Here is an 11,662-nt window from a genome sequence, read left to right on the forward strand (position 1 = left end):
TCCTAATGCTTCATCCCTTATTGACATTCAAGAATTTTTTTTAAAAAAAATAATGGATGAATGGCTAATCTGTAATGATTAAAAATGAGTATAATAATGACCACTTAAACAAATTACATTTTTTACTTTATACAAAAAGAGTGTAGAACCTTCCACATGGGAAGCAACCTGTAACAACATGATAATAATTTTAAAGTTTTGATGTATTTCAGAATCAGCTAAAATTCCGTTACCTTTCAGTAATTTTTGTTTGAAGCAACCAGTTTATAAAGTCCCTTGTGGCAAGATTGTCTAGAACAGTGTTCATCTCATCAGAGAAAGAGCCATCTGCATGTCTGCGGCCTAGTTCTTCAACTATGGCCACTTCTTCTGGGAAACTACAAAAATAAGAAAAATAAAACTAACATTTCATTGAATGTTTCAAATAAATGCAAAGTAATTGTCTAGTACTGATAATATGTGAGGGTCATTAAGAAAATACTAAGTTGTTTATAGGGACCTATTCTAAGGCTTGGGCTGGAGCAATAGCACAGCGGGTAGGGCATTTGCCTTGCGTGCGGCCGACCCGGCTTTGATTCCTTCGTCCCTCTGGGAGAGCCTGGCAAGATACCAAGAGTATTTCTCCCCCACAGCAAAACCTGGCAAGTTACCCATGACATATTTGATATGCCAAAAACAGTAACAACAAGTCTCACAATTTGTTGTGAGATGTTACTGGTGCCCGCTGGAGCAAATCAATGAACAAAGAGAGGACAGTGCTACAGTGCTAGTCTAAGGCTTCAAGGAAACCTGTAAGTCAGGAAGGACAGCTGAGCTGAGATATGAAACCAAGTCTGTTAGTGTTCACTCCCTTTTCAATAATACTGGTTGCTTCAAAATGTTTTATATATTCCTTTACCAACATAGAGGTTATTATTGAGACTGTTAATTTGTCTACAATTATACAAAAAAAAAATAGAATAAACTAGGAATTGTCTGAGCAGCCTTGAAAAGTGCAAAACTTAAATACCAAAAAGAAGAACCAGGAAGGCAGAACTGAACTGGGGGTTAAGGACCTTACCTTATGGCCAATTCTATCTAACACTCCTGGTTCTCATCCCCCTTACTCCCCCACTCACCACCCATATGGCCAGGACGGATCCCTGAGTACAGAGCTAGAAGTAAGACCAGAGCATGACTAGGTACAGCCCCCAAACCAAACAAACAAAAATCAAAAGGTTTCTTTTGGCCCCAATAGTTCAAGATAGTTCAATGCTAGGGCTAGGATTGGTGGTGGCTGGGGATATATAAGGGCCCTCAGGCATGGAAGGTATTTGCTTCTGACCTTCTTCCCAACCCTAGATTTATTTTTTTGGTTGAATTAATTAATTTCTGTGACTCTTTAAAACAACACAAAATATTTTTAAAGATAAGTTATTATTTTACCTTATTTTATTGTTTTACCTATGGAGTAATATATTGAACCAAGAGAATCACATATGCCAAGCAAGTACTCTATCCTGAACTATATCCTCAGCCTTCATTGACTTTGTAAGTTTAATAATGAATGCCTTAAAAATCAGTGTTAATACTTGTTTTCTGGTGTCTTGGGGGCTCTATATGTTTCTGCAAGCTTGTTTAAAATCTTAAAAACTGAGTTAACAAGAACAAAATGAGAAGGATCAGGGCTATGCTTGGTTGTGGAAGAAAAAAGTACATGAAGATTTCACTTAGCCTCATTTCCAACTTTGTTTTTTAATAGCTATACTTATGATACTGTCACTGTCATATGTATAGCTATACTTATGACAATGCCATAAAATTTTAAGTATGTTATGAAATAGTTGAGCATTTCCATATACTATACTTTGAGTGATGTTCCATTGAACATCTTAAGTTGGACGCTTTCCATATTTGTCATATTTTATGTAAATATTTTTTGGGGGGTCACACCCGGCGATGCACAGGGGTTACTCCTGGCTCTGCAATCTGGCGGTGCTTGGGGGCCCATATGGGATGCTGGGAATCAAACCCCGGTCAGCTGCATGCAAGGCAAACGCCCTACCCGCTGTGGAGCAATAGCACAGCGGTAGGGCATTTGCCTTGCACGCAGCCAACATGGCTGACCTGAGTTCGATTCCTCCGCCCCTCCTGGAGAGCCCGGCAAGCTACCGAGAGTATTCGATATGCCAAACACAGTAACAACAAAGTCTCCAAAGGAGACGTTACTGGGCCCGCTCAAGTAACTCGATGAACAACGGGAGGACAGTGACAGTGACAGTGATGCGAATATTTGTTAACAAATAAATATATGCTGATTATACCCACATATAAATTTTAAAGTCAAACTTTAAGGTTTTAACATTATTTCTGCTTTTTCCTTATTTTTAGGCTTCCTGCTATGCTCTTGATTTAAGCACATTGTTCTGGTATAGTTATAAAATTTACCAAGTGTCCTGGATTGACAAATCAATACTCTATCACACAACTAAAACAATCAATAGAAATATAGCCTTTTGACCCTAATGAATACTTGTAACCAAAGATTAAGCAAACCAGCCTTTCCTATGCTATCCCCTACCTATAGCTGCTGTTCCTTTACTTTGAAATACTATATTAATTAATTCTGTGATTCAGATTCTTATATAGATAACTTTAGCCTGTTTTCAGCACCAAGAAAAGAAAAAGTTAAGAATGTACAGACTTACTCTCTCCTTCCGCGGCCTTTCACCAGCCAAGCAATGAATTCCTTGGCAGCTTGGCCTTCCAAATAAGAACTTACATCACTGGTAAAGGTCCCTTCAGCATGTCTCTCAAATTCATCATGACGTTTGGCAATGTTATTCCTCAAAGAAATGTGAAAGTTAAATTGAAGATCTGTCTTTTGAGCAATATGTTTGTCACCTATGAGCAGTGTCAACTTCAGGTTGGGGGGTTCTTTGTGGGAGGAGTTTAAGGCAATTTGGGAGATGAGTATGAGGGAGCTTCTTTTGAAACTTTATTAATTGTCTGTATTAAATTATTATTAGTAAAGTAAGTAAAGGCCCTCCCGTTGTTCGTCGATATTAGGAAAAGACAAATGTAAGGCACTCCTTCTACTTATCCCACTGCTTCTAACTGTACCATTGATTGCTGAAACTGCATTTGCTTTACTCTCAATGTACACAGGCTGTCCACTGTGCTATGCTATCACGAATAAGGAAGTTGTTTGTTATTCATGTGGGGTCAGAGTTTGTTGGTTCAAGAAACTATCTTGAAAATAATATAAAAAATGCCACATGATAATGGATTCAATAAAATGTGTGATTAGCAATAAAGAGTAGTAAAGAAGATGACCCCATATAACCCTCAAATTTGTGAAAACTGCTCCATGGGGCTGCCTTACCAGCTGTACTCTTATCCTGGTATATATATTAGCCCCTGGAAACTTTTATTTTAAACACACAGAATAAATGGCCTGAGCATGAGAACATTTTTATATTTATTTACCAAGTCATTGCTTTCCCTTCTGGAAATGAGAGTACTTGTTTTCATGAGATTTCTCAGACTTCAACAGATGCTCTAACCATGGTCCTTAATGGAGACTCATCCTTGTGGTTACTTTAATTATGATCAACATCTTTCCTGCGTTCTTTCTCTCATTTTAAAACTTTTGGCTAACCACTCTTTCTCTTCTAGTCCTCCTGTTGGCTCATGTTCTCTCTCTCTCTCTCTCTCTCTCTCTCTCTCTCTCTCTCTCTCTCTCTCTCTCTCTTTCCACTTTATCAAGATAAATCTATGCCCTTTTCCGGATTTTTAGATTCCTTCAGCTATTTTGTATGCATAACTTCCTTTCCCTTGTGGGCCATCCTCCAAAGAAATTGTGAAATTCTACCATCTCTGTGAAACCCTTGCAGATGATTTTCTCCAGTAGCCTAGATGCAGCAAAAACCCAACACTGTCAAAGAAAATCCAACATTAAAATGTATGCTTTATGATAGGCTTGTGTTCTTATTTGCCTTCTTTTCTCTCTATGCTGTGCAGTTAGGCTATGATTTTACATGTATTTTGGATTGTATTCTACAAGAAAAAGACTGCATCTGTTTCCATTCCTTACCATGATTAACTTGGCTAGGGGATACTTTGAATGTGATCAAAGTTACAAGTTTGAACCATATAAGGAATGTTGAATTTACTCTATTTTTTGGTCATAGATTAGATTCCTAACCTTACAGATCTGCAAAAAGTTAGCTTTTGATTTTAAAGGAAAATTAACAAGAGAACAAATATTGTTAACACCTTAACAGGGGAAATAATCTGAAGTCTATGCTCCACCAAAGGTTACAATGGACTTGGAGTGGTGAGGGAATGGAAATAGATAATGTAGTAAGGTAAGGGGGAAGTACAGCACTATTAACCTTGAAAATCATAAAAATGGAAATAATTTATGGGTGTCTTTTTTTGAATACAATAACTTGAGACCAATAAGGGAAATTTTAGATGTACATAAGTAATATATTAGTGTGTGAATTTCATACTGATTCACTCTCTTACTTGTTCCTCTTGGTGTTCATCAACCATCTCACAAAGTCCTGAGCACGTCTAGAATCCAGATACTTGCTGTAGTCACTGGTGAAAGTTCCCTGTGAGTGGCGCTTGTCTTCATTTATCTGATCCGGATCATTGAGCAGGTCTGTTTGAGGAGCTGGGAATGAACTGTGAAGAACAATGATTGAGGCAACTAAACCCTGAAAAGTAGACTTTGCAAAATACAGAATCACCTGAAACTGGAAGGTTCATGTCTTAGGTATTCAGTAGGTACTTTAAAGAGAACTTGGCTTGCCATGAAAATCTCATAATTTTATTATAGTTGAATACACTGTGATTCTGAATTCTAGCAATTTCTAACTGACATCTATTTTTGTTAAAAATCTGATGAAATAAAACTTATTTCAACTAATTTGTTTTACTCTTGATTATGATAATAATGAGAAAAGACAGCACTAACTTGCATATTTTAATTGAATGAAGAATCCCGAATTGTTTGGGCAGAAGTTTTGTTTGCTATGAATATGCAAATATAAAAAGGAAAACAATTACCTGATTTTATGACAGCTGATCATGGAATAAAGACAATAAAAAGTTCAAAAACAAGAAAAACATATTTGCTAATTTAAAACTATAATGGATATCAGAAATCAACAATTGGTTTATTAGAAAAACATGGGAATTTATTCAATTGGATTGGATTTAGAAATATAAATAAGGTATTCTTTTACCTGTCAAATTAGCAAAAACTAAATTCTGAGAAGAACATTGTGAGAAGAGTATTTCTATACTGTGGATGGAACTGAGATGTGTATAACTTTCCTAAAAAGCAAGCTGGCAAAGTATTATGTGAGATTTCAACTCATTCAAACTTTTTGACATGACACAGTAATTTTACTACTAGATTTTTATCTTTAGAAAACAGTAAGAAATGAGGAAGGAAATGCAGCAATTTTTGTGGGAAAGTTTAAAGCATGGTATATTCAATTATGAGAAATAGCTAAGTAATAAATATACTTATAAGATTAAATAGTATGTGACCATTAAATATCACACTTTATATATTTTAATAGTAAAAGAAAATCTTATTTTTCTCAATGCTATGCAAAGAGGAAACATAACATACAAAGTTGCATTCATCAGAGATTTATTTTTATATAGTGCATGCAGAACAGAGGAAAATAATGCACCAAATTTCAAAATTCTGAAGTCATTTTTAACAGTGACTCTTGAGTACTCATAATTTTTGCACGATTTCTATTATACACATATTTGACTTTTTCAATGAATAAGAAAATTCATTTTTAAGTAATAAAAAAAATTTGGTGTGAATAATTAAGATAATCTATTATGCAATAACTGAATAATGGGTGACTAGAGAATGTACAGCCAAGATTTTATGGAATTATAATCTCTCATAAAACACAGTTTTCAATGTGCTCAATTCTTTGGTTATGAAATAATACATATTCCTTACTTAGATTTCAGAGAACTATTCATCACAATGATAGTGTAAACATTTGAAAACTGTAGAGAATATTCTCTAAACTACTGAGAACTATTCACTATTCACAGTTTTCACAGATTAAATTCTAACCACAGTGTTGTGTGAGTTTCAGCCTAAAGATTTAATACCTGGATTTCTCCTCTGTGTCTTGAAGGCTGTGCTGCCAGCTGCCTTGCACCAGCATTACAAACAATCCAGCCACAAAGTAAATGGTTTTCATTTTTGCTGCCTGTGGGAACACAGTCAGGGGTTGGGAGGAGGGGAATGGGGATGAATACAGGCTACCGTATTTAAACATGTCAGTCTAAATGATTTTACTTTAACTATGCAAAAATTACACATAGAAACAAAACATAATCAATTTTATTCTTTATTGCCATACTTATTTCAAATAGATCATATTTCTGTGATTAAGAAAAGGGATAAAAAGATGTGCTTTACCACTAAGCTGTTTCATTAGTGTAGGGCACTTCTGTTAATGATTAGAAGGCACATTTCCAGACTTGAAATTAAAAATGTCCATGATAAACATTTAAAATATCCACTGTAGATGATATGCTACATATGGTTAGCCTGAATGGCACCTTATCCATAATGCCTCCCCCTTCACTATCAGTCTGGCTTTCAATTAATAGTCCTTCACTTCCAAGCATTTACATTATACTGCATTTCAACCATCTTAAAGCAGCCTCAGGCTACAACTTGGCATACCAGCTGTCGGTTCAGATGTATTATTCATTTATATTTTAAATAGTGTAACTTGGTCTAGACTTTGTAATTATAAAGCGGCCAACAGATTTGAGGTATTTTAGGGTGCTTTGACCTGTTCTAAATTAAAGGGAAAAATCATTTTAAAGACAAGCAATTTGCAACAAGAACTAATGCTTCTGGCAACTTGAACAATCAAAACTAAGAAACTCAGAGATCACTGTCATAAGGAAAATTAATGCTTGATTCTTAAAGTCTTGGAAGTTCCCTGGATGTTTTATACTTGGACTTAGTCCAGGATATGTCATTCACTGCTAGTGACACCCTAGACCTGGTTGTAGAATACACCTGGCAGTTGTTTTTGCATTAGACGCAAATGCCTTGAGAAGAGATGGGATGCCAAAGACATCCTGATGCATTGTGGATGCAGTGGGGACCACATGAATGCTGGGTAACATATCCTCACTGAACAAACTCCTCTGTTTTCTGAATGAAAACCTTTCATCCAGCATTTGTCCTGAGTTTCTCTTTGCTACTTTCCAGTCTGACTGTGTTTGCTGTGAGAGTAGAGATTTTGATCCAAGTTTGACTTTGCTTATTCATAAATAATGTGATGAGTATTTTTAGCAAAGGATATTTGCTCTGAAACAAGGATTTTTACAAATCTATCAAATATATTTTTAACTATTCACCTTTTCTAGCCAATTTTACTGTTTTTGGCACTAAATCATGGATACTAATACCTATAATAGTTTTTTTCTTTGATTAAGTGGTCAATCAGACAGAAACAATATAAAGATATATTCACAATTTTTATGCATAAACACTAAGTTACTAATTTTCAATTTTGCTGTGCTTCACTTTATCCAGTCAATAAATTTGGCTACCTTGTTATAAATGTGGATATTATTCAAATTAACAAAACAAACACTGTCCTCCCATTGTTCATCGATTTGCTCGAGCGGGCCCAGTAACGTCTCCATTTTGAGACTTGTTACTGTATTTGGCATATTGAATACATCACGGGTAGGTTTCCAGGCTTTGCAGTGCAGGCAAGATACTCTTCTCGGTAGCTTGCCCGGCTCTCCGACAGGGCGGAGGAATCGAACCCAGCTCCGCCGGGCTGTCTGTGCACAAGACAAACGCCGTACCGCTGTCAAATTATAATTACATTATAAATACAGGCTTTCAATAATATTAAACAATTAAGATTATGGAAATATGTTTAATATTTACTGTTGGGAAGTCAATTTCATCCTACATAAATCCTCCAAGCAAAGTCTAAAATTTCCAGTCTCCTATTATGTTGTTTGAGGCAGATTTAGAGCAGGTGGCATTCTGCCATTCTGGGAGCTGATGAGGAAGAAACCATACAAAAGTCAGTGCTTGAAGTCCTCTATTGACAGTAAAATGTGTTGTCCTGAATAAAAGGAATTTACTCATTAAATTCAATTTTTCAATTCATGAACACCTATAGACTCACTTTTAAAAAATGGCTATTGGCTATTAGAATATTACTACTTTAAAATCTAAATAGGTACTTTTTAAATGCCTGTTTTGCCCTAAAGAGATTTACTAAAATTTTGTATCAGAATTTGTTTACCACTTTTGTTTACTACTCTTGGTCTTCAGTACAAAGTGAATAATTATTAGTGATGTTTTTACTCATCTACAGCCAATGAGTTCCCAATAATTGATGCTACTTGTACCCTGAATCAAATATGTTGTATCATATTTACAAAGAGTTAATTTCATGAAATTTGATTTTTTGATAGACATAATAAGTTTGAGTACTTAAGAGATGATGTTGATTCTGTTCTTTTGGATAACCATAAGTTTTTACTGGTAAGGAGCAATTGCTGTTATAGCCTCTCTAATGGACACATTTATGCTGTATTTAAAAGGCGCCTTCTGTTCAAAGTGATACACACATTCATAAAATCCAAGGCAAAATATTTATTTTTCAAAACAGGACTATTTCTTTTAACAATTCAGCTCTCCTAAGAGTTAAATTTTGAAACAAGTGCTTTGATTTGAATCTATTTTTCTACTATATATCTTTGAATCAAGCCACTTCTTCCACTCATTAGTGATTTCACAATATTGAAGTAAATGTAAATGCATTTCATATCACATTTTCATCTCAATTCTATTCCACGCATTGTTAGTACTAAGGCATAAAGCATAAAGTAAAATAACTACACATTAATTCATAATACTTTTCCCTGTTAAAAATACTTAACTGCACCAAGATAGGATTTACAATCTTACAGTCATTCTATAGTAATCTTACCTTCCGGCGCCGGGCTGTTTAACAGAGCAGGCGGAGAGATCAGTCCCTCTTCTTGGAACTTTGGATGTGCTGTGGCCTGAGCTCTGTGACTCCTGCAACAAAGACCACTGCTTTTATACTCTTCAGTGTTTGGCTTCACAGATATTATGCTGACAATATAAATTTCTCATCTGTAAATAATGGGGTTTTGTTACAAATGATTTCACTCACCCACTCAGCTCATCTGCATGCTATGCTTACATTGGGTGAGACATCAGGGATAGGAAACTTTTTATTTACTTTCTTGCCTTTTTGAGGGGGAATGGAAAGGACTGTTCGGAAATTTATTTTTCACTCTTATTCAGGCATGAAAATCACTTATGCACTCTAAAGTGAATTTTGATGTTGAAGATTAAAGTCACTACACAGTCCATGACTAGTTTCTCTTTGAGTATAGCTTTATTAAAGGTCTTACAAAGTTTATTTCTCTACTATTTATTTGTGAAGCGTTTATATGAATATTGTATTCAGTCTATCTTTTTATCTACCGAAGTAATAAACCATTCACTCAAAGTCTGCTTATTAAGAATAATCTCATGTCCTCAACATAGAATTAATTTATGCAATATAGGTAGGGAATTTATAGTGAATTTTTTGGTTTGGGGGCCACATCCCCATGGCATATTCAATATGCCAAAAACAGTAACAACAAGTTTCACAATGGAGACATTACTGGTGCCTGCTCGAGCAAATCGATGAACAATGGGAGGACAGTGCTACAGACAGTGGGGGCCACATCCATCAGCGCTAAGGGTTTACTTCTGGCTCTGCACTCAGGAATCACTTCTTGCCAGGGCTCATGGAACCAAAGGGAATGCCAAGGATTGAACCCAGGTTAACTGTGTGCAAGGCAAGTGCCCTGCCTACTGTAATGTTTCTCCAACCCTATAGAAAGGGAATTTTAAAGAATGTAAAATAAGACCTAAATATCATGTAAGAAATCAGATGTAAGCAAAAGGAAAAAATAGGTAGATAACTGGTCAGTGTCCAATATAGCATTCATATATAAAGGAAACAAACAAACACTGTCCTGCCATTGTTCATCGATTTGCTCAAGCGGGCCCAGTAACGTCTCCATTTTGAGACATGTTATTGTGTTTGGCATATTGAATACGTCACGGGTAGCTTGCCAGGCTTTTGCCGTGCGGGTGAGGTACTCTGACTAGCTTGCCGGGCTCTCCGAGAGGGGCGGAGGAACTGAACCCAGCTTGGCTGGGCTGGCTGCGTACAAGGCAAACACCCTATCGCTGTGCTATCGCTCCATATATATAATATGATACATACATATACATAATAGAGATATTAAGAGACTTGGACACACATTTACAAAGGAATGATACTGGAGGAAGACCGTATATACTGTCATAGTTTCTGAGCTTTGGGTCTGTCATTTAGGGCTTCCAGGATCTATTTGATTAAGCAGATACTCGCATAGTAACTTTGGAAAAGAAAAACAGGAAGTGATCTGAATAGACAGCCTGGAGACAATGTTAGTATAATTAGATGTTGGTTTCATTACCATGGGCTGGAGCGATAGCACAGCGGGTAGGGCGTTCGCCTAACACGCGGCCAACATGGCCGACCCGAGTTCGATTCCTCCGCCCCTCTCGGAGAGCCCGGCAAGCTACCGAGAGTATTCGATATGCCAGACACAGTAACAACAAAGTCTCCAATGGAGACGTTACTGGGCCCGCTCGAGCAAATCGACGATCAACGGGAGGGCCTTTACCTTTACCTTTTCATTACCATTAACAAGCTGTGAGGCCTCAGACAAGTCACACTCTGTGCACTGATTTGTAAAGTGAGATAACTGGTCAAATTTCTTTTCTAAAGAAAGGGATTACATACTATAAATCATTATTTCCCAAGGTTCTATACAGAGTCCAATCAAATAAACTCTGACAAAGCTGGTAATCTGTATTGAATTAAATTGTTGTGGCAACTGAAGAAACATTTCCAGTGGATATAAAATCTTCAGTTTGTGGGCTGAATCCCCTGTTGAATGTAGTGGTATTTTCAGCTATGGAAAAAAGTGATGTGAGGACTTAGGTAATCTCAAGAAAGAGGTTATTTTGTAATTATTGATGTTTGGATAAAGCCTCCATGTTCAGGAGGTAGTTCAAGGACCTGCATTAACAGAGAACTCGCTAGAAAGGCAGGAACTTGGGCCTAAATCAAGATTTACTAAATAAGAATCTAAAATTTACCACGAATTTTAGGCAATTCATATGCATATTAAAGTTTGCAAAGTACTGAGTTTAAAATATCCACTTGGTTTTCCTCACTTCCTTATTGGTATGTTGGTGTTTAAACCTGAGGACACCTTCTTAGCACTACCAGCAGAGGGGGTGAGAGAGCAGAGAATAGTGTTATGCCTCAGGGCCAGGGGTATAAATAGAAATATTTATACACTTATCATTAATAGCTTGAAGTTCAATAAAGCTAATATATATGTTCCCTAATATCTGAATAATTATGAGTATAATTCCTTATTGATTGGCATTTCCTTATATTTGTCTTTGCCTGTGTCTCTCTATTGTTCCTTTTTATATACTACCAGATCTACCAGATTGTGGAACATCCTGAAAATGGAGATTTGTGGATGATGC

At 36.3% G+C, this 11,662-nt stretch overlaps 1 protein-coding gene across 1 annotated transcript; it reads right to left on the reverse strand.

The window, feature by feature from the left end:
* Positions 1-229: 229 nt before the first annotated feature.
* Positions 230-9,059, reverse strand: GCG (glucagon). Its single transcript, XM_056110340.1, has 5 exons — positions 9,015-9,059; positions 6,142-6,242; positions 4,513-4,674; positions 2,688-2,825; positions 230-377 (listed from the first exon to the last, which is right to left on the reverse strand). The coding sequence occupies exons 2-5, from the start codon at positions 6,231-6,233 to the stop codon at positions 230-232; spliced, it is 540 nt and encodes a 179-aa protein (XP_055966315.1). The 5' UTR covers positions 6,234-6,242; positions 9,015-9,059.
* Between the last annotated feature and the right edge of the window lie 2,603 nt (positions 9,060-11,662).

The sequence above is a fragment of the Sorex fumeus genome, unplaced genomic scaffold (genome assembly GCF_029834395.1).
Source record: "Sorex fumeus unplaced genomic scaffold, SorFum_2.1 ptg000009l, whole genome shotgun sequence".
In the NCBI taxonomy this organism is placed as follows: domain Eukaryota; kingdom Metazoa; phylum Chordata; class Mammalia; order Eulipotyphla; family Soricidae; genus Sorex; species Sorex fumeus.